Here is a 24464-nt window from a genome sequence, read left to right as displayed (position 1 = left end):
GAAGAGCTTGCAGTGCTCGTTAAATAACGTAAAAGGGTAACAGTTTTGATAATGTTTTCTGTAAATGTCCATGGAACTGTAGATTTTGCGTGTTACCTTATTGCCATACCAACCGTCACTGATCACACCTGGGAGAGGATATAACAGTATGAAGGCTAGACTGTCTCACAGTTCCTGAACCATATTATGTCCCCCCCCCCCCCCCCCCCCCCCCCGCCAGCCCTTACTGTAATGCTATAGCCCCAAATGAAGCAAGTCTAGATTTTCCACTGGTTCTGAATTTCCCATCTCACTTGGGACCCTCTTCAATTTAAATGTTGTTTGTTTCTATCTAAATCATATATTTTCAGATACTTAACGTAGTCTATATTAAGGCATGTGTGGGATTGCGGCACATCCACGTCCTTATCATTTGTGACTGTAGTTATAATAGTGACTGTGACTGTAGACTCTCATAATAGTGAAACTAATATGATTGTGCGCATATACATTCAATGACTACTGGGGCGGTCGGGTGCCTAGTGGTTAAATTTCAGTAAATATGTTCATTTGAGAGACTAGGGTTAGTCTAGCAGTGGTACTATTACTTGTGTTAATCTTTCTTTCTGAAAAATCTCCTTAGGGGTGAAGGGGTGTGATTCATGCAGTTATTTATCCGACATGGAACTGTGCCCCCAGGGAGGCCGTTGTGGCACGTGAGCTAGCCTGCCAAGAGGTTAAAACCTATTCAATCTGTTGAGGGTATGTTATGATTGAGATGAGATAAAATAAATCGATATGTCACGTGCAGAGGATATGCGAATGCGAATGTTGTTGGGTGCCGCATTCAGATATTCATATATCCAGCTGTTTAACGGGACACGTTGAGAATGGCACCAGCTACGATCAACGCCGCTGGGGTATAATGACACACAATGGGCCAGGTCATACATTGTAACCATCCAATCCTCATTACGATCAACTCTCACAACAATGAGTGAGTGAGTGAGTGACGGGAATGTTTCTTACAAACCAATGCTTATGTGTTTCTGGCACGCCTATTTAAAGGGACGCAAATCGGCACAGCTCATTGTGGGACGGTAGGGCCGTCCGTGCTTATGCTCTTACGACAGTCATAGGGATTTATTCTGGCCCGGATCCTAATGACACTCTCCTATTGGCAGTATGTCTCCGTACAACAGTGTCAACGGAAAACCCATCTTCTTTACTCACGACTTGATCAGCCACGCTTTGTCAATGAAGCTTAATTGCAATCCAGTAGACGATGCCATTACAGCTCGCCTCTTAAGTGGTTCATTATCACGCATTAGTGTCCAACAATGGCTGCATGATTACATTTGTTTAAGCTGGTAATTCCGATGTAAGCATGCGTGTATTTATTAGCTTCACTTGTATGTTACTGATGATATTATCAGCTCAATGGTAGACCGATGGCGATACTTAATAATGGACCAATTATCTTGAATTTGAAGATATCAGCCTGAACGCCCGAGATAAGCTTATTCGCAATGAGCAGACTGAAATTGATTGAAACGTTAATAAAATATATAAAAGATTCCAGACGCCCTTTTAGTGGTGAGCCTACAGGTTACACACAACCAAATGTTTTCCCATAGACTTCTATAGTAACGTTGATACTTATATATTTTTTTAAAATAACTAAGCATTCAACAGCTATTACCTGTACGTGTGTGCACAGTTTGGCCTTAGAGCAGCAATAAAAAAATAAAAAATGACTAGCTTAGCCAGCTCCTTTTCCGAGTACAGGAAGCTAAACACACCACCCCCAGTTTCGCACCAAATGTCACCTACTTGAAAATAGCTGTGGTCACATTCAGCATAAGTCATCATGTTGAAAAAGACAGTACTAAATATAGAAAAAACATGGTCAGTTTTAATAACTGGATGGATGTACATTTGAAAGATATAAAATCTTACAGATTATCCTCCAATCACAGCCTGCAGATATCTCTCGATCTGCACTGAAGGCTCCTACGAAACCTAAAACCGCACTGTCCAAACTGGTTCTGATTTGGTGTAGTAGAACCTCAACCTTCCATTCCCCTGCACACGACCAGAAGGCAATGCTCACAACTGCATGTGCCAAGGAAGGTTATGTTAACTGCAGCTGTGTGGAAGGTGATGTTAACAACTACAGGTGTGTGTGGGGGGGTGATGTTAACAACTACAGGTGTGTGGAAGGTGATGTTAACAACAGGTGTGTGGAAGGTGATGTTAACAACTACAGGTGTGTGTGGGGGGGTGATGTTAACAACTACAGGTGTGTGGAAGGTGATGTTAACAACTACAGGTGTGTGGAAGGTGATGTTAACAACTACAGCTGTGTGGAAGGTGATGTTAACAACTACAGGTGTGTGTGTGGGGGGTGATGTTAACAACTACAGGTGTGTGAAAGGTGATGTTAACAACAACAGGTGTGTGGAAGGTGATGTTAACAACTACAGGTGTGTGGAAGGTGATGTTAACAACAACAGGTGTGTGGAAGGTGATGTTAACAACTACAGGTGTGTGGAAGGTGATGTTAACAACTACAGGTGTGTGGAAGGTGATGTTAACAACAACAGGTGTGTGGAAGGTGATGTTAACAACTACAGGTGTGTGGAAGGTGATGTTAACAACAACAGGTGTGTGGAAGGTGATGTTAACAACAACAGGTGTGTGGAAGGTGATGTTAACAACAACAGGTGTGTGGAAGGTGATGTTAACAACTACAGGTGTGTGGAAGGTGATGTTAACAACTACAGGTGTGTGGGGGGTGATGTTAACAACTACAGGTGTGTGGGGGGTGATGTTAACAACTACAGGTGTGTGGAAGGTGATGATAACAACTACAGGTGTGTGAAAGGTGATGTTAACAACAACAGGTGTGTGGGGGGTGATGTTAACAACTACAGGTGTGTGAAAGGTGATGTTAACAACAACAGGTGTGTGGAAGGTGATGATAACAACTACAGGTGTGTGGAAGGTGATGTTAACAACAACAGGTGTGTGGAAGGTGATGTTAGCATGTATCTGGCTGAAGTTAGTTTGGCTTAACACTGCAGTGAATATATATCAGTTATATACACAGTATGTCAGCTTCATGTGAAAAGGAAGTCTGAAGAATTCAAACACATGATCCTGGTGTGGCTAAGGGGCACAACTCTGCATATCTGGCATGACATGCCTAAGGTGAGCTGACGGTTGAGAAAACAATGCAGCAACAGTTAAATTCAGCTAAAAACATCATAAAGTCTGTTTCAGTGTCTGTTCAAAAATATTTAACAACAAACTCATTTCATATTTCAATATTTTATTCCATGTAAGTATCACACAAAATTGCGCACTAGGCATGGTACATAACAAAATAATAACAAGAAATAAATATCAGGTATGGTAAAATAATACCAGCTAGGAATCATCCATACGCTACAATCTGTCAAAACCATATCTACCTAGCATCATGTTGATGACATATAAACTCAATCTTTTATCACGCAGACATCTTACCATTTGTATCTGTACATGATGTGCCCCTTGTTTGTATCAGTACAGACCCACTGGCGTGTCCCTTGTTTGTATCTGTACAGACCCACTGATGTCCCCCTTGTTTGTATCTGAACAGACCCACTGATGTGCCCCTTGTTCGTATCTGTACATGATGTGCCCCTTGTTTGTATCTGTACAGACCCACTGATGTCCCCCTTGTTTGTAACTGTACATGATGTGCCCCTTGTTTGTATCTGTACAGACCCACTGATGTGCCCCTTGTTTGTATCTGTACAGACCCACTGATGTGCCCCTTGTTTGTATCTGTACAGACCCACTGATGTGCCCCTTGTTTGTATCTGTACAGACCCACTGATGTGCCCCTTGTTTGTATCTGTACAGACCCACTGATGTGCCCCTTGTTTGTATCTGTACAGACCCACTGATGTGCCCCTTGTTTGTATCTGTACAGACCCACTGATGTCTCCCTTGTTTGTATCTGTACAGACCCACTGATGTGCCCCTTGTTTGTATCTGTACAGACCCACTGAAGTACCCCTTGTTTGTATCTGTACAGACCCACTGATGTGCCCCTTGTTTGTATCTGTACAGACCCACTGATGTCTCCCTTGTTTGTATCTGTACAGACCCACTGATGTGCCCCTTGTTTGTATCTGTACAGACCCACTGAAGTACCCCTTGTTTGTATCTGTACAGACCAACTGATGTCCCCCTTGTTTGTATCTGTACAGACCCACTGATGTGCCCCTTGTTTGTATCTGTACAGACCCACTGATGTCTCCCTTGTTTGTATCTGTACAGACCCACTGAAGTACCCCTTGTTTGTATCTGTACAGACCCACTGATGTCTCCCTTGTTTGTATCTGTACAGACCAACTGATGTCCCCCTTGTTTGTATCCGTACAGACCCACTGATGTGCCCCTTGTTTGTATCTGTACAGACCCACTGATGTGCCCCTTGTTTGTATCGCCAGTGACATGTGGCCCACTTAATCTGACTTCCCCTCTACTCCTACTTGGATGAGATGTCACAGGGATGCCATGATATACACAGACATACAGAGGGGCATACCCACAGTAAAAACAGCAAAGAGGAACTTTTCACAGCATACAATTGGAACAAAGACACAGCATGTCTGAACCAAATTAAGTAAACATTACAAAGTTGTTTGGTAGTGATTGTCTGATCATGAACAGATTACCACCAGATTTAGGTACTTAAACACTAAACTTGCCAAATATGGACAGCAAAGATAGGTTTAGGTCCACAATAAACTTAAAATCGCCTTTGGAAAAACCTTAAAAGCACAATCAATATTATATTCATATTATTCCATAAGTTATTTTTCAACAATTGCTAAGAGAAATATAAAAAAAATATTTCATTCTTCAAAACCTATGTTGACACAAAAATGTCTATCCTCTCTTCGGGGAATAAGACCAGACGAAAAGTAACCAACTTGTCGTCTATTCATGTTTTGTTAATGAAAACCAAGAACCATGTTATCCAAATATTTGTAAATTCATGTCTTCCAACTTCTAAATGCCTATCAAAGACTACCAAGAACTGATTAACACTAATCTCACAACTTTCTAAAATCTACTAAAATGGTAATATCATGCATGGTCCAACTTGATTTTTCAAAACACAATACAAATACTTCAGCACTGTGTTAACATGAGTAATCTGATAGGAGGCATTGTATTATGTTATTCTACACTACTAGGTTCAGCCTCTTAATCACCTTTATATTCCTGTATCACAGATATCTTGCATCCTCCAACTATATTTCCAGCTAGAACTAGGATCTTAAACTATAAATGTAGAAAAGCATACATATTATTACATATCATTTAGGAAAGTCTTTTTAAAACATGAACCACTTATCAACACACATTGGTAGCAACAAACACTGATGCCGTTCCACACAATCGTGATATGTTCATATATTTATGACATAAGAATCTAAAGGCTATAAACCACAAGAACATCATTCAACAACATAGAGATGAGCATGAAACATTTCAAACAGAATTTCATCCTCTATATCTCCAGGGCTCGCATTTCAGTAAACCTAAACCAACCCCTGGATCTCAAATTACCCTCCCTTGATCTTCATCAACATTTCATCAACATTTCATCAACCAATCAACAATATGGAAAAAGGACATGCCACCCTCAGTCTTAATGGACATAAAGACATCCTTTCCATCAAAATGATCTTTGAAGGCTTTCTTTTGCGTGTCAGTCAGTTTTTCAAAGTCGAATTTCTTGCAAACTCTATTTGACTGCCATGTTGTAGATATTGCCAATCCAACATTGAGGATGGTTTTTAATTCTCATACATACTGGTCCGTTAGACTATGTAGCTTAATCAAAATGGCTGATGAAAATCAAGGGCGGGTAATTTGAGATTGTATGAACCACAGGAATGGATCCAGGGGTTAGTGTAGGTTTACTGAAATGAGAGAGTGTTGAGCCCGTTCCAAAGAGCGATCTTAGCGCTAGAATGATCGTAAGTCTATGTTAGAATATGGGGGATACGATCGCTGTAGTGCCTTGTTTGCTGTGGAACAGTCTCTGAATCCATAAACTGAGACAAATGATGTGACAACAATCATCCATGTGGAGTCTCACTTCTAGAGTGAGAGAGTGAGTTTTGTTTAATGCAAAGTTGCACAGTACTTCAGATATATCACGGTGTGTCAGCTTGATGTGGGAGGAAAGCCAAAGTGATGCAGGTCTCAAACGTTTACCACTTTGGTGAAACCCATGAGTATGGTAATCATGGTAATGACAAACCTAGAAAGATAATCAGGGAGAATCTGGGATGTGAAGCAAACTCATAAGGTTTCTGGCCTATGTAACGCAAGTCTGCACAGCGAATTGCTGCAACTTAGACGACTGGGCCACCAATGCCCCCTGAAAAAGCAGAGTTCAAAATCAGAGTTACCTAGCTCCCTTGACTGTACTGCAACAAGTGAGAAAGAAAGTATATGTTATATCTGAAAAAATTCAAAAGTGATATCAATTTCAATAACATAACACAAAACATGCTTGATTTTGAATCAGTGTGTTTTTAACATTCCTAATCACAAAATCAATTGTGAATGTGAGAATTGGCTTCAACACTGCAGAGGAGGTAACTCTGCACCATGATGGCATGCCCTGACACACTACAAAGGTGCTATATAGCACACATAACCATAAGCAAGGTAAGGATAGATGTAAGATTTAAGGGTGTTAAGGCATTCTATTCTAACTTGTTATTACTTGTTCTACATCGTTCCTTCTCAAACTGTGTGAATACAATTGGACAAAATAAGAGCAACACTCTGTCTTCATCATATCAATAGCGACATGTGAGCCAAATATTAAAATCATACAAATCCTGAGATCAAACGCCACGATGTAACAGAGAGATGATGTAATGGAGATGATATAACAGAGAGACAATGAACAGCATTCTGTCACAAGAGTTCTACAACAAATAACACACACATCTAGCAAACATCTAACTACAAACTCTGATGAGTAGGAGAAAACCAACTTCAATACCACGTCTCAAAACCCACCCATAATCAACTACCTAAATAGTATGACACACATTTGACATTTCCTCCTTTTTTCTCAGCATCATAAAAGTCAATATGCGACCAGACCCTGGTCTGTTTTTCGTTCGTGTCTGCAACATGAGTGTTAAAGAATGAAGATGGGAGTTATCTTCCCTGATCAAATACTTGCATCCATCTATACCTAACCTGTGCCTGAGTACCCATCAGGATACTAGTCAACTTTATTTTCCTTCTATGAACTCAACAACTAGTTCCACTGATGCAAATTATCTTCCCTGATCTAGTGCTCGAGTCCATCTATACTTAACCTGTGCTTGAGTACCTGTCAGAATACTAGTCAACTTCATTTTCCTTCTATGAACTCAACAACTAGTTCCACTGATGTGAATTATCTTCCCTGATCAAGTGCTCGAGTCCATCTATACCTAACCTGTGCTTGAGTTCCCATCAGAATACTAGTCAACATTATTTTCCTTCTATGAACTCAACAACTAGTTCTGTGGATGTGAGTTATCTTCCCTGATCGAGTGCTCGAGTCCATCTAAACCTAACATCAACAACTAGTCCACTGAAACTCTCACCAATATGCAAAACAACTGAACACACTAGGATGAACCCGATTACCGGTAGTCTGCTGCAGATACACCAGACCCTGCTATCACCAAACCATCCTCCTGATCAACATCTTGCCCAGCGTTCAAAGCTTCTAATGGCAGTAAAACATCACCTTACAACACTTCAGTGGAGTTATCAGTTGTCAGTAACAGACAAGTGTGCACAGTACAGCCTCTACAGCTTGCACTACAGGTCATCATCATGATCATCTGTCACAAAACATCCACAAATATCACAGAGAATTGTGTCACATAAAAAATCTTTAGCAAAAACAAGTTGGTTGCCAAAATTATTCAAAAACTTATCATTCCAAAAGTGCTGTCATTTTGGTAGAATAATCTGATTTAACATGTATTTATAGCTAAAATGGATAGAATTATCATTAAACCGCCCGCATGTTATCAGAAAGCAGCGGGCCACTGTAACTTGATAATGCCCTCATACTGCTTGACAACGGTCCATTATCACGCACGTTGTTAGGTGACGTCATAGGGTAGGGATAGGTGACATCACGTTCAATAGTGACATCATCTGGTTTGTACTATAACGTTTCTATATCTGTAAAAGTGGGTCAGTGACATTTGTGTTGATGGCAGTAAATGTTTCAAAACTGATATTGGTGTTTCTTTTTATTTGATAACAAATTCCATCCATTTTTGCTATAATAATGGTAACACTCTTTTTCAGGGCATTATCATTTGCTGAAGCCCTAGGTCTTTTCAACTGCCCTCCTTTGTCAAACAGTTAATGGAAGACCTCAGGCTTCTGCAAATGATAATGCTCTGAAAAATAGCGTGACCCATGGACTACAAAAGATTCTGGCATTCTGTCTTTCATTATTGTTCATTATAAAAGAATTCAGAATTCAAGATTCAGGAATGATGTGAAGCAGACATAGATGTAAAGTAGACTACTGACAGTGTACAGGAAAGGTCTGGTACTATGTCAAGTAAGAAATGTTCTTTCATAAGAAACATACATCTAGAAAGAGTTACATATTATTTTCCATGATAAATATATTATTTTGAATAATGTAGCCTACCCCTAACAAACTATTGCACTACATATTACTAGAAACATAACAGCAATACACTTGCGTTGTCATGGCCGTTAAAGACAATCTCCACAGTTTGGTGCCCATGTCTTGTCCAGATCAATTAGTGCCCTGTGTCAAATTTGACCATTTTCATTGTGCAATTAGGATAATCATTAACTGCATATTGACCCTCATGATACAGGTTAAGCCTTAAGTTCAAAAAATCAAAGTGGTGTTTGAACGACTTGAATCTACCTTGCTTGGACTACCAGTTTGTCGTATCCTTGTCCTAGTTTAACATGCGATCAGCCCAACCTCACTGAAAACAGATGTTTTATGCCAATATGATATCTCTCTGCGTTAGGATCTGAGGTCACCCCATAGAAGTTTGTGTCAGGAGAACGCTGCGCAACAGGGTGTATAGAAAAAAGCTTGTTCTTATTTATGTACATTCTGGAAAGGTTGTTTAAGATCGTTTTTGAGATACCAAAATCCTTTGTGCTGTTCTCAATGCTTCGCTCACTAGTACTACAAATTCAGAAGCCTCAATGCTGGTCAGCTGATCAAAAGATTTACTTGAAGCATCCTTCTGCTGAGGTGTCCTCAGATCTTTATGCAAAGAGATTGTGATGAGACATCAGAAAACTTTTATCATTTTTCATGAAAAGAATTGCTGTCTGTTAACCAGCCACATCAACAATGCAAATGAGAAACTTACTCATTTTTTATACATACATTGTTCTATATAAGGTAATCATTTTGGCGATTCCCACAAATACTTGAATTAATACCAGGATTGGAACTTGGACATCTCATAACATGTATAACGATGACTGCAATAATATGGAAGATCAAATTATCTTGGCAGGTGTCAAATGAATAAAAGTCACCCTCACATTTCCCCTCAGATCTTTGCATACCAACATCCCATTCTGAACACCACAGCAATCACAGGTATCCTTCAACATTTTAAAACACATTCCCACACTCTTAGCCCAGTCTAACAAGCTACCATTACAGTCGTTCAAATAACAACACATATGTCCATGGGCCTCTGGTCAACAACATAGGTGAAGTGGTGTTTCATGCAGTGATTCATGGCGACGGTGTTCTAAGCTGGACAGCTTAACTCAGGCCACAGGCGTATTCTTGTAAGATCTGATGAGGTCTCGCTTTCGGCTCCGATTGGAAGCACTGTAGCACACACTATCACATAGTACTCCGTTGGTATTTTCATGCCAGATTAAAAGTATGCTTCCATTTTGTCTAGAGGCACTCTAGATAGTCACACAGTCCATATCCACATGGTCCACATCCTTAGTGCACTGCTGCTGTCTTGAATGTCACTCAATACAACATCACACTGTTCACCTGTGGCCACCATCAGTCAAGAGAGCAGCTCCATATCACAAGTCTACTTGAGACATTACATGAGTTCAGGGGCCCCTGCGCCAAGAATCTGTCTTGAGAGCCACTCCAGCCCATCACACAGACCACCCCAGACATTACATGAGTTCAGGGGCCCCTGTGCCCAGCATCTGTCTAGAGAGCCACTCCAGCCCATCACACAGACCACCCCAGACATTACATGAGTTCAGGGGCCCCTGTGCCCAGCATCTGTCTAGAGAGCCACTCCAGCCCATCACACAGTCCGCTCCAGATTTTACGCAAGTTCAGGGGCCCCTGCAGCCACCAACTGTCTTGAGAGCCACTCAAGCCCATCACACAGTCCACTCCAGATTTTACGCAAGTTCAGGGGCCCCTGCAGCCACCATCTGTCTAGAGAGCCACTCCAGCCCATCACAAAGTCCATACCCGCTCTTGGCATCACATGCCTGGATGTGCCAGCTCCTGTTACAGCAAAGCTTGAACAAACCAAACTGCTCAGTTATCTCCTCTATAGTCACACATCCTTCAATGTCCTGAAATACAAACACCATTTCAGAACAGACTACAATAGCCTAAAACCTACACATTGATAAATACTGTTTAAAGCCATCGTATGAAATATTCAAGCAACATTACAGCAGCTTTCAATAATCTTTTCTGGACAAGCAAAATGATTTGCTCTTGAGTTCTGATGTCACACAAACCAGGTCTCAATTCATAACAACCTGATTGTCATTTGTTTTCTGCCAAACTATGGGCATAGGGGTAACGGGGGCCTAGTCTGGCCAGCATCCCATAGGGTTAACTTTTCGTTGTTGTTGTTTGTTTGTTTTACGCCAGTCACAATATTCCAGCAATATCATTGTGGAATGAATAAAACTGAGTCTTCTCCAGACAAACAAATAGTTGATATGAGCTATGTGTTATGCCGTTGTAAAATAACATGCATCAACCAAGTTAGTGAGCCTGACCACCCATTCCATTCGGTAGGTAGTGACCTACTCTCACCCCGGTCCCATTGGGGTAAATAGATAAGTTCTACCCCTACATTAACAGTGCCTGAAGCCCCTCTCAGCACTCACCCGTTTATTAACACTGCCTGAAGCCCCTCTCAGCACTCACCTGTTTATTAACACTGCCTGAAGCCCCTCTCAGCACTCACCTGTTTATTAACACTGCCTGAAGCCCCTCTCAGCACTCACCTGTTTATTAACAGTGCCTGAAGCCCCTCTCAGTACTCACCCGTTTATTAACAGTGCCTGAAGCCCCTCTCAGTACTCACCCGTTTATTAACAGTTCGTGAAGCCCCTCTCAGCACTCACCTGTTTATTAACAGTGCCTGAAGCCCCTCTCAGCACTCACCTGTTTATTAACACTGCCTGAAGCCCCTCTCAGCACTCACCCGTTTATTAACAGTGCCTGAAGACCCTCTCAGCACTCACCTGTTTATTAACAGTGCCAGAAGCCCCTCTCAGCACTCACCCGTTTATTAACACTGCCTGAAGCCCCTCTCAGCACTCACCTGTTTATTAACACTGCCTGAAGCCCCTCGCAGCACTCACCTGTTTATTAACACTGCCTGAAGCCCCTCTCAGCACTCACCCGTTTATTAACACTGCCTGAAGCCCCTCTCAGCACTCACCTGTTTATTAACAGTGCCTGAAGCCCCTCTCAGCACTCACCTGTTTATTAACAGTGCCTGAAGCCCCTCTCAGCACTCACCTGTTTGCTGGCGAAGATGAGCAGTGAAGCCTCCTTCAGTTCCTTCTCCTGGACCAGTTTAGCCAATTCACTGTGGGCCTCTGACAGACGCTCCTTGTTGCTGCTGTCAACCACATAGATCACAGCTGCGAACACAGACAATCAGTTTTATACAAGCCATCAATATTACACTGTTCAAGTAAAAAAAGCTGTACAGCTTCTTGTTGCTGCTGTCCACCATGTTGATAGTAGTTGCAAACCAAATATTGCACTTCTAAACTGCACACTTACCTTGAGTATTAAAGAAGTAGTGTTTCCAGAGAGGTCGGATCTTATGCTGCCCTCCCACGTCCCAGATGGTGAACTTGAAGTTCTTGTATTCAACAGTCTCAACATTAAAACCTGTGACAACAGACATAACTTCATAATTCCAAATCAAGTCATTATTCAAAGAAAAACACATGTGAAATTTCATGATGCAAATCTGGCATAACCATTAGGCATAATCACTTTTACCAGTAAGAAGTTGTTTTTTACAAAAACATCACGGGCCCACCCACCTTAAAGGATTTCAAATGGTCGACCCCTTAACAGCTATGACAACGATCATTAACATACCTATTGTAGGTATGGTCTGTATGAACTCATTCTGTTTCAGCTTGAAGAGTAGGCTAGTCTTCCCTGCTGCATCCAGGCCTAGCGTCACTACCCTCATCTCTATCTTGGGCCCGATGTGCACTCGGTTATCCTGAAGGGCAAACAGTCTTACAGCATACTATACAAAATTAAATAATAACACAAAATTAAACATTCTGCTTGTGTAAAGATAAAATATACCCGAACCTGCTATTAAGCAATTTAATTAATGATAAACAGTTTCATTTAAACATGCTTAATTTTCTGCCTTTTCATTTCTCTATCCATCCATTGTAATCTGAGTAATGTAAACATGTGGCCGTGGATTAGTAATTTAGCATTGATATTCATATACAGCATTGACATTAAATATTTACCGAGATATCCATATCGCAATGTACGATGACATCCCTACCAAAACTGAATTTTTGTTTCATAAAGGAAAGAAATTTTGAAAGATTTTGTGAGTACACTTAAGAATTGACCTTCACTTTGTGTGAGTTCATTGGAGTATGAACCTTCATAGAGTGAGGACCAAACTGTATAATCATGTAAACGTCAAATTAAAAATTTATTTCCCTTTAGTATTCTAGTTATGTCACGGACACCTGCAAACAATCAAGTAGGACAAACCAGTGAACGAAACCATGAGCAATCATCCACGTCATCGGGACACAATAGTTGTCTGAATAAGAGTTATGTCATCACAATTAATGGCCCATTAGAATCAAATCCGTCTTAAAGTGTTGGTCAACTTCAGCATGGCACCCACCTTGGTGAATGTGATGGGAATGGTTGGGTCGAGAGCCAGCTGGTCTGGGAGATCCAGGAACTGCTGTTGCTGTTTCTGTATTGTGTCCAGTAAGTTATTCACATCTGGCTTGGCCAGCAACACCTTGGTGTCGTCCTGAAAGGTAAAATGTCTACTATGGGCAGATTGGTTTGGCATGTCATTGATATATATTACCTCAAAATTGTAGATTTTACATTTAATTGTATATTTATATATACTTATCCCATGTCACACTATATATTTCTTCTTTCTTCTTTCAATCCTTCTTTGAAAAAGTGTTTGAACAAAGTTTCCAGCTTCTAAAAACAATTTACCCAAACACATCCCAGCATCACCATGGTCACCACCCAAACAAATGGGCCATGAACGACTGTGAATAGCAATCCATTCAGCATACGACTTATTATCGATCTGGAAGGGTCTCCAGTCAATCGATTCATCGAGACAGACCACACCACTATCTCTGACGGACAATTGGGTGAGCCAGCTCAGCAACTCTTTAACAATGCATCAATCATGCCTGAGGGATTGAACCATGCACAGACGTGAAAAGGAACGATCAACAATAACCATAAGAGAATCTACAAACCAAATCTGATGTGTCACATACACAGGGCAGAAGTGGGTAGGTAAGGGCTGAGGACACCGCCAAAACGGTTGCGCCTTGTGGCGACTACAATGTTGGAGACCAGAGTCTCTACAGACTAGATGTTTCACACTCCAGTGACTACTCAGTCTGGGAGCCCGAATAATAAAGACAATAAACACAGGAGCCATATTCCAAGATTTATTCTGCATGTACAGGATACGGAGTACTGAGTAGGAGGTGCGGGTTCTATCTGCGCTGGTGTGCATTCATCAGCTGTTACGCCAGGACCAAGGAACTGTACTGGTGGAGGCCCTGAATATTGGTGATGGAGATGTCACATTGATAATGGGAAGCAAAGACAGTATTTGACTTCCAAAAGCATCCCTCCACAATGCAGACAAGGAGAGTTGATCACATGGATTGGATTCACAGGTGGAGGCAATCTTGTGAAGGCGTAGGCTCGCAGAATAGTCGAACAAAGCCAAATGGAGACTGTAGTACGGGAGATTTCTGTTGTGGCCACCATAGAAAGGGGGATGAAGCGTCTCTTGCGGGTGCACCATTTGTTCTCGCAGCCTCGGCGTAGATACGGAGCGCTCTAACCGGGCAAAAAGATATATCCTTCATGGTCATCTGGGCCCAGAATGGATGCCAGCAATGGATGGTCCCAGAAGCTGATTCTTCGCGATGAAGTCCAAGTGAAGGCCCAGAAAGACCTTCCCATTCTGTAAACGCACAAACTGGACCCTGTTGACATTCAAAGATGGATTTCACTCACTCTAGCAGCAGTTGCAAGGGCCAGGAGAAAAAATGTCTAAAAGGTGATCAACTTGAAGTCATATCAGAGAGCGGTTCATACGCTGGAAGAGAGATGACTGATCATCCAACTTGTAGGGCCCTATGAGGGACTGTGTGTAGCTCAGCAACCGTAAAGATCTTTGATCGAGTTGTAGTGGCAATGAGGGAGTTGATTACAGGGAGATAGGTAGCCAAAGTGGACCATTAAAACTGTGAGTACATTGCAAATGTAAGAGATATTTGGCGACTTGTTCAAGAGAAGCGGTGGTCGGCTAGGTGTCACAAGCTTGACAGTAGGCTTTGAATGCTTTCCATTGATGGTCACATAGGGTCTTGGTAGTAGTACTCTCTTCGGTACCCTTTGGAGACAAGCGACTTCTGAAGATGCTAAGATGGAGGGTTTCAGGCAATTGCTGTAGCAGGTGGGAATGAGGCTGGAACAGAAGATTATCCAGCTGCGGAAGATGGTGGAACTTTCTTTCTGCGAGCTGTACCAGCGCTGTGAACAAACTGCTCAGAAGTGTTTACAGGAGTGTTCATAAGATGTTGGTATCTACGTGTGTGAGATCACAATCCTCTACAAGAGAGGCAGTCAAAGAGCACATGGGGCAATGAATCGCAAGATCACCATCTAGTTCGAGAGCTATGGCTGCAGAAGACAATCGTTAAGTTGAAGCGAGGAGTCATGTAATGTAGTCATTCATGTCATTGGTGGAAAGAAGCAAAGGTCTTGTTGAGATTAGTAGCTACATCAGAAAGCATAGGCCTAGGAGGCAGCATGATGGTAGAGGAACAAGCGGTTGGAACGACGTAACAGGCCAGCCGATCATCCAGTGTACGACGATAACGGCAGGGTCGATGTTGTCGAAGCTCCCCGTAGATGAAGCCGGAACATCCTGAGGAACAGGAGCTGTGGAACCAGTAGGAACAACTTGTGTGGGACTCTGCATAGACGAGGAGGTACAATCCACTCTGTAGGGCAGAGCCTGTAGGCAGCAGCTGTGGATGGAGGGATCCCCCGTAGTAGGAGTCAGTACATTCGGGGCAGGTCGCATGCAGACCAGAGAAGATTTGATGGCGACTGAGAATGACTGGGAGAAAGGCGATCCATTTGAGTGCTCACCGGAGATGAGCTCCGACGAGAAGGAGAGGATCAACAATGATTGTCACGATCCTGGGGAGGTGTATAACGGTAGTAGGTAAGCAAGGAGTGGTAGACAGGATAAGGCGATGCAAAAGGGTAGCCATGCATCGAATGAAATGGATCCCTCTACTGTTAAGACAATGATCCCAAGACGAATAATGAAATTCCTGCCGATGAGGGTTAGAGTCAGAAGAACAGGTACACTCCTGGCGACAACAACAATCTGTATGACCTGTAGACAGGGAGGGATACCAAGTTGACAAATTATCAGCCGAATCCATAGAACAGTCATCCTTCTGAAAGGCAACGATCATCATGGCGAGCAGGAGTGGTATGTGATGAATCGATAGCGTCAGTTTGGGATTGTTGATCCCGAGAAGGGCGATCCTCCAGGCGTCAATTGTGTGAATGCAGCAATCTGTCTAACAGGAACGTTGATCCTTAGTGTGTATATTCTAGGAGCGTTGATTCTTGATATTGTCAATCCTGATTGTGTCAATCCACCGATCATCGATCCTTGGAATGGCGATTCTTAGATGAAGAATGGCGATCCCTGGCAGAATGCAATCTCGGCTACAGCAATCCTTGTGAAAGGTAGAGTACCAATGAGTGTGATCATCAAGAGACGAAGTTGATTGAGGAACGGCTGTATCCTTAGACGAATAGGAGCGCTTGCAGCAGTAGAAACTAACAGTTTCAGTCCACTAGTCCTTATAATGATAACATATAGCAAAACCCCTAAAAATTGCAAATGTCTACTAGTCCTTATGATACCTTTACTATAAGGCAGTTTTGCGAGGGCTACAGGACTAGTACCAATTTCTAACGCTGGCTTGACGATGACAGGAACATCACGTGAAGGAGTGGGGGACGATAATAGACTAGTAGCTGGCTCTCTTTGAACGCTAGGAGGGTCGACTGGTGACGCTGTTAAAGCTGGTTTAGACGAGATATCTGCAGAGAGAACCATGCATACATCTGAGGTGGCTGGTTGAACCAACGTAGGTGTGGACACGGACGCACTGGGGACAGACTTTTGAATCAGTACAGTGGAAGTTGGAGAGGGACAGTCGGCTTGATGGCCCTCTTGGCTCTCTTCGCAGAGAACAGCCCATCTGCCATGTTTTTGTCTGTTAATAATCGAGTCTGGGACAGACAATCCAGTTATTGACATCATGAGCATCATTCTATGCAATTGGGATACAATGACGTGCATTAACCAAGACAGGGTGCCTGACACCCCGATCCCGTTAGTCGCCTCTTACGACAAGCATAGTTGCCTTTTACGGCAGGCATGTGTTGATGAAAACCTATTCTACCCTGGATCTTCACAGGTCCAGAGAATGATGTGGCAGGGGTAGTCATATAATGATAATATTTGTGTGGGTCGCTATGCACAGGATTACAGTGTGTGACACATTTATCTGGATGGTGACCATGGTGATGCCGGGGTGTGTTTGGGTGAATTGTTTTCAGAAGCTGGAAGCACAGAAGGATCAAAAGAAGAAAAAAGAAATACATAGTGTGACATAGGATAAGTTTAAAAATACATTATTTTAGGTTTGAACCACCTAAGTCACAGATTTAGCATATATATATTTTCCCCGCTGATAGACATAACCAGACAAACACATGAGTGAAGTGTGTACCTGTTGCAGCGCCCCCTCACACTGGTGACAGACGGAGGAGATCTGGGAGAGCAGCATCGTCATGTCCTCCTGCTGCTGCCGGAGCATGCACAGCTTCTCCCGGATGTGGGTGTCCACTGCCGTCAGAGCTGCAATCTCTTGCCGGTTCAAGTTCTCACGCAGATCATGGAAGTACTGCTTAATCTTCAGACGAGACTGCTCAGCGGTACCAGGAATCTGTCAACACAGATTAATACTGACAACTGGAAACTGATCAATTTATTGAAATGTAATATAGAGAAGCACAGGACTCTTTAGCACAAAATTAACATCGCTTACTACATTGGAAACATATATGAAGGCTATACTTTAATGTAAGGGCACATCAACAAATTTACACTGTTAATATGTTACTACACAAACCAGGTATAATGAATTTCCCAAGCATACAAATGAAACACCTAAGTAGTAGGTACTTAAGAAATAAATGCCTCGTGTATCATACAAGAAAACACTACACGGAGAATAAACCTTAAGGGTGCAATCGTTTGTTTCTGATATGAGATATCAACATTTTGTACAGCCTCTTGTACAGCCGCTTTTAGCAATATTCCATCAATATCACGGTGGGAGACACCAGAAATGGGCTTCACATATCGTACACATGTGGGGAATCGAACCCGGGTCTTCAGCGTGATGAGTGAACGCTTTAACCACTAGGCTACCCCATCACCTGTCAGACTCTAAAAGGATGTTAATAAAATTACAAACTTTTAGAACATATTTACCTGTATCTAAATTATGATACAATCCAACCCCAGGAGTGTTTGACAAATCTGATTTATGAACAGGGGGGTTAAGTTCGGCATTTCCTGTATATTCTCACAATTTTCACGTTGATTATCTGTACCTTTTCTCCCATTCCCACTCATCATATGCAATCATTTTTGCCATTGCGTTCATATACACAGCCTAGCTACATCTATGGGGAACAACTCACTAGATACTTCCATCTCAAACCAGTGTCGTCCAATTTACAATCATCAAGTTGCAAGCGCAAGTTTGAATCTCCAGAAATGATGTCACAAAAGAGTAATGTATTATTGTGAAATAAATCATGCTTCGTTCTTCATTGTTCTTTGGGATTTATTGCGTAGCTTTCTTATATTAGGCAAATAAGACATTTTCACTGCAACTAGGATGCTTAAAATAGATCAGATATTCTGTGAGCACTTTCCAGGATCACTACAATCTCATTAAAAACAGATCTTAGTCCTAACTACCACCAAACAAAGATCTAAGGACATCCCATTGTGCTGTATAGCTTGAGAAAGCTGCGTTCTGATTGGTTAATGTCAACTTCTTTTAGTCATGTCATTGGTCGGTCAAAGTACACTCATTATGATGTGACCTGTAATGGAATGTCCTCAGATCTTTATTTAGAGTAAGCGATAACGAAGATATGATTTCACTCATCTCATTAAAATCAGATCTTAGTTCTCGCTGTCGCTAAACAAAGATCTGAGGACATCCCATTAAGGGTCACATCAGAACGACCTTTCATCCAACCAATCAGAGCGTCGCTTACCAGATCATGAACGTGACAGTCAGAATGTGTTTTCTAATCATGCAACCACAAAATATTTAAAACGGGGTATTCCGAATGACAGTTACGGGTTTTATGATTATATCCATACAATCTAGGCCATCTATAAGCCATTCCAGAATATTCTTCTTATCAGTTGAAATTTTTTTAATCAAGAATACGTCAAAATATGTTTCGAAGCGAAGTCGCCAGTTTGAAACTAGTGTCGTAAAGCTCGAGAAAGCTGCCTTCTGATTGGCTAATGTCGATTTCTTGTTGGTCATTTCATTGGTCGGTCAAAATTCGCGAAAGGTCGTTCTGACGTGACCCGTAATGGGATGTCCTCAGATCTTTGTTTAGCGGTAGCGAAAACTAAGATCTTATTTTAATGAGATTGGATTTCACTGACATTGGGACTTAATATTCTAGTAATATTATGGTGATGGAACACCTGAAATGGGCTTTAAACATTGTACCCACGCAGTGAATTGAACATGAGCCTTCAGCATGATGTTTGTTTGTTGGTTAATGGCGCACATAGCAATATTCCAGCGATATGATGGCGGTCTGTAAAGAAATGAGTCTGGACTAGACAATCCAGTGACTGACGTCATGAGCATCGATCAACTCATTTGGGATACGATGACCTGCATCAACAAAGACAGCAAGTCTGACAACCCGATCCCGTTAGCAGCCTCTTACGACAAGCATGGGTTGCTGAAGAGCTTTTCTAACCCGGATCTTCATGGGTCTTCAACATGATGAGCTAACCCTGAGGCTCCTCTATTGTTCAGTGAGTAATTTATGGAGTCTCATGCAGCCAGAATATAAAAATGATATCACTAAACACTTCTTATCATGATAATAAAACAAAAGTATGAACAAAAGCATAATATCATCTTTCTTGCAACACTTTTGAAAATTTTAGCCTTTGCTCATATGTTACATCTGTAAAATATAAAATAAGTTTGTCTGGTCTAATCAAGGTTGGAACATGTTGAATGGAGGGTAAGAGTACTAAAAGAAAACTAAAGGAGGACCCCACCTGTTGTGTGGAGGAACTGCCATCAGTTGACGTGATCACATGCAGGCCCCCCTCGATGTGCTGGATGACGGACCCCAACTTCCTGGCAGACTCCGCTACCTCCTCGGCAAACGATCGGATTCTCTGCACGGCGCTGATGATGGAAGATCTCACACTCTCCGCCTCATTCTCCAAGAGAGCATGCTGGGAAAACAGATTTCTCTTGATGAATTATGAATACAGATAAACAAAGAGCAAAGATGTTTCTTCAGAAAAAGATGTCCTGGGCAGTAGGGGTTACAATGATACAGCAAGATCACGTTACAATATGTGTCACGACACACATTTACGTCAAATCGCTTGGACATTTCTTGACTATAAATATTTCAAAGCAGGTTCAAAAGGAAAAGCTTGCGACTATTTTATATGTGAATTTGAAACGCTTATTACAACACATTTTTCAATATTTGAAAAAAAGCTGAAGGGGTCATAATGTGAGTAGTAATTAATTCATTTTAGCAAGTGTATTGTCTTGAATCAAAACAGTAAAAAATGTATTGTATCGTCACATGAAAACCAGTGCACCACTGTATCGTTTCAACCCTACTCGGCAGACATAAACACATGACATGATGAGCTCATGGATCATTAGGGACCGACCATTTAATATTCTGGTTGGGTGAGGCTGGGATTTTGTATCGTGATTAGATATTTTTTCGGCTAGAGCTACAAAACCAGATACTTATTAATTTAAAACTGTGAGCCTGAACTTTGTTTTGAGAGTGGCTGGCAATTTTTGAAGCATAATTATTTTCTTCAAAAACTTTAGGGACAATTTATGTTTTCGATAACATCCCTTATCCAAATAAAAAAAAACCTTCCCAGAGTGTGACACCTTCGTCATCCTCCTGTTATCATTGTTATCACCAGGGAAGCATTTCCCTCTAACCCCAAATGTAGTGACATCTATTTTCTTGTGTATGTCTTTGGGAATATCATTCTAGTAAAATGGGATAACATTTACAACTTACAATTTTCCAGATGAATTTAGGTATATTTTTCAAATCAGATTGGTTCAAGATTGCTGATTAACAGAAAAGTATAACTCCCCCTTGCATTCTCATTAAACTAATTGCATGATAATTGAAATGAAATAGTAATTCAAATTAAACAAACAAAATAAATTAGCTGGGGCAAGAGAAATCGGCATCATGACAGACATCACTTGTTTGTAAACGTAATGTTGTAGCACAGTCGGGAGCTGTGACTGGTGGCTGCGATAGCATAGGGATCTCTGCGAAGGGGCTATTCCTGAGAGGAGGAGCTTCTTATTCAAACAGCTAAGGGAAGCAACTCTGCATGATACATTGCATAAATATGATAAACATTAAAAGGAACAAGATTTCGCACAACTTATATTCAAGTTCTAGTTTAAATTCATACTTATATCATACTGTAAATCGTGAAAAGAATGCGACCTCTGGCCCCTAACCAAAATTGCGACTCAATATGAATGCGATGCCCCTCTCCTCTCAAGCATCAGTAAATTTATATCTAAAGAAAATGTCCTCTGTCAGGTTTACAGGAGACTCCTCACCTTAAACCAACCTTACATTAATCTAATCACACACCAAATAGCACCGCTTATTAGAGCTTAGTAGAGTACTTCCGCTAAAACAATACATGCGGACTGGCTCGTGTCGGCCTTTGATGCAGTCGCAAAGAACAAAGACACTGTGTTGCGTGGGTGGCGTCTGTCTGGACTTGCATGTTTGATCAGTGATGACATAAGTAAGATAATTCACAGGATATAAGTAGTGTTTGAATGACATTGTTTATGTACTTGTTTAAGTGCTGCTCAATGAACAGTGATAGTTGTTCGTTCTCAGCATATGTCTAGTTGGTATTTTTGCTATCCAAAATGTCTTATTGTTGATATAAACGCAATGTTTAATAATGCCAGCAAAGTCCACTCGCATTTGTCGCATTTAATTCATGCTCGCATTAATTTCAAGATTTACAGTATATACAGAAGTTTTACCTTGTGTTTGGTGTGCCTGCCATAATCTTTACATATGTAGCACATCAGGGGTGTTGTCTTGCATTCCTCTTCCAGGCAGGCAAACTCAACGAGGTGCATTGGATGAAACACACACTTAGGGTTCTCTCTGGGCTTCTCTGATATTGGCACTCGTTTATGTCTGGCCAGTGTCCGTGTGGAGTGGGATGTTTCCGAGCAGTCCAGACACAGATGGGTGCTGCACACAATACAGAAGATGACCGCTGTGTGGTGCTCATTCTCATCACAGGGAATTGCAAACTGGAAGCAAGCAAAGAACTGAGTGAAACTGTAGTAATTGGAAAGTTTGTTACCGACACCAAGAATGAGCTTCACACATTGTACACATGGGGAATCGAACCTAGATGTTTGGCATGACACGGAAATGCTTTAACCACCAAGCTACCCCATCTCATCTTAAACTTCTTTAACTTGATTTATCATTGAAGACATCTTTGTATATTCATTATTTCATTTTAAAACATGAAAAACAAAATCAGATTTATTGCACAGCTTTGAAAAACGAATAAAATATGGTGAATTAGCCATAATAGTAGTGGCCATGGAGAAATAATGCTGTATGGAGATCAGAAATGAGAGTATTAAGAAATTATGTTCACTATCTCAATCAGTACTGATAACATAGAAGTTTGGGATTAGCATTACATAAAGAACTTGACACAAAAACAATTTTTACAGCTTACATCATTTACAACACATTGTTACATGAAAACTTACAAAATAGTCTTCTGATGTTGGCTGCAACATAGTCAGCTGATACATGATAGTAGGAGTGTGAAAGAATGCAAACCTAGAAATTCATTGTGAACATGGTAAACCATTTAGACATGTTAGACAGATGAAAAAAACTAAGCTTTCTTTGAAATTTCGAGTGTACTAATCATGTTCAATTCACTACCCCAGTAATTTTGACAAGCATTTATAACACTGTTGACAGGCAAGTCATTTGAAATAATAATGTAAAAATACAAACCCCTTCCTCTCGGTTCAGAGCTCTTTCTGAAATGGCCCAGTTCTGGCTCTGTTTAGGATATTGGATTTTTTCCAGCAGTTCAAGTAGAGCAAAGTTTTTCTTCAGTCCCCACACACCAGAATCTCCAATCTCTGTTGGCTGCCGATCAAATGGACATAATACAGACCGACCATGGAGTGGTAGGCGAGTGAGACACTGGTGACAGCATGTGTGGCCACAGACCAACAATCGTGGTACCTTGTCACCTTGGAAACGGAAAACTTCATTGCAGACCCTGCACTCACTCGTCTGAAATCAAAATTAACATTCTCATCAGCAAAAATATTTCATTTATTCTTGAAACAAAAGTGCATGTTCCTTTACTCACTTTACACAGTTTTGAGTGAGTGAGCGAGCGACTTGGGTTTTACCCAATTTGGAACAGTTCTGTTAAATCCGAGCCGACCAGTCCTTGTTTTAGTCCCTTAATGCTGAGCACCAGGCAGGGTAACAACAAGTACCATCTTTTGGTATGACGCTGTAATTGTACAGATATTTGATTCATTATTAAAAGATGTGAGATACTAACTCACAGCTAACCTAAAGGATGGTAAACATGGTAAATGGGGAGCAAACCCGAAGGATCCTAAGTAAAGGTGTGTTTGATTGGCAAGGGGTACCTAACCCTAGTCATGCTAATATTCGTAAATGGGTACTTGATCAGAAAGAGGGTCGGTGGTCCAAGGGCTAAGGATAGAGTTGGGGGTAACCTACCCCATGAAGTGCCCATGCCTACCCTCACCCTAACACAACTGACCCTAATGATGTGCGATCAGTGAAGCCTACATCCCCAGCCCATTTGCCCTATATTAGCAGCGCCCGGTAAATTGATGTTTTGCGAATCTATGCAGAAGCTACCCATAGATATCGAATAGTGAAAACGGAACAGTACGTATGCCTATTGTATATAACCATAGGTACCGGCAGCAGACCTGCAGGCTAACTGAATCCATCGAAATTCTCCAAAATGGTCCGTTTAACAACGATTTCGCAGCTACGACGTCTGACATTCACAATGTTTATAAATATTCACCTGTCAAAATCAGGTATGACAACCTTCTCTTTTGCTAAAAACACAAATACTTGTCTACTGTGCATCTAATCATTAGTAGTTTGAACGTACATTTTCTGGTTCACTCTGATTCAGAGGGGTTGTCACACTGACAGTATTATAGATCCTCTGGCCACCAGACGCCATGTTGGAAGTTTACGTTCTCCGCAGTGACGTATATTTCCATGTAATCTTAGACAAATCGTCAAAATATATCTTATATGGCTCCACATAAAAGATATCGCTCCTCAAATGGTGAATAATTCTGTAACTTTTAATACTAATCAATTATCAAAT

At 41.4% G+C, this 24464-nt stretch overlaps 2 protein-coding genes across 2 annotated transcripts; both read right to left on the bottom strand.

Moving 5' to 3' along the window:
• Positions 1-3309: 3309 nt before the first annotated feature.
• Positions 3310-8031, bottom strand: LOC125382036. The gene is made up of 2 exons (XM_048399715.1): positions 3659-8031; positions 3310-3595 (listed from the first exon to the last, which is right to left on the bottom strand). The coding sequence occupies exons 1-2, from the start codon at positions 4488-4490 to the stop codon at positions 3507-3509; spliced, it is 921 nt and encodes a 306-aa protein (XP_048255672.1). The 5' UTR covers positions 4491-8031; the 3' UTR covers positions 3310-3506.
• Positions 3813-24334, bottom strand: LOC124138768 (E3 ubiquitin-protein ligase TRIM23-like). The gene is made up of 10 exons (XM_048399714.1): positions 24240-24334; positions 23078-23365; positions 22066-22344; positions 20046-20228; positions 17437-17652; positions 13236-13370; positions 12446-12575; positions 12119-12229; positions 11849-11973; positions 3813-10659 (listed from the first exon to the last, which is right to left on the bottom strand). The coding sequence occupies exons 1-10, from the start codon at positions 24312-24314 to the stop codon at positions 10480-10482; spliced, it is 1722 nt and encodes a 573-aa protein (XP_048255671.1). The 5' UTR covers positions 24315-24334; the 3' UTR covers positions 3813-10479.
• Between the last annotated feature and the right edge of the window lie 130 nt (positions 24335-24464).

The sequence above is a fragment of the Haliotis rufescens genome, unplaced genomic scaffold (genome assembly GCF_023055435.1).
Source record: "Haliotis rufescens isolate VD_foot unplaced genomic scaffold, xgHalRufe1.0.p SCAF_2, whole genome shotgun sequence".
In the NCBI taxonomy this organism is placed as follows: Eukaryota; Metazoa; Mollusca; class Gastropoda; order Lepetellida; family Haliotidae; genus Haliotis; species Haliotis rufescens.
This window is presented reverse-complemented; position numbering and strand designations above follow the sequence as displayed.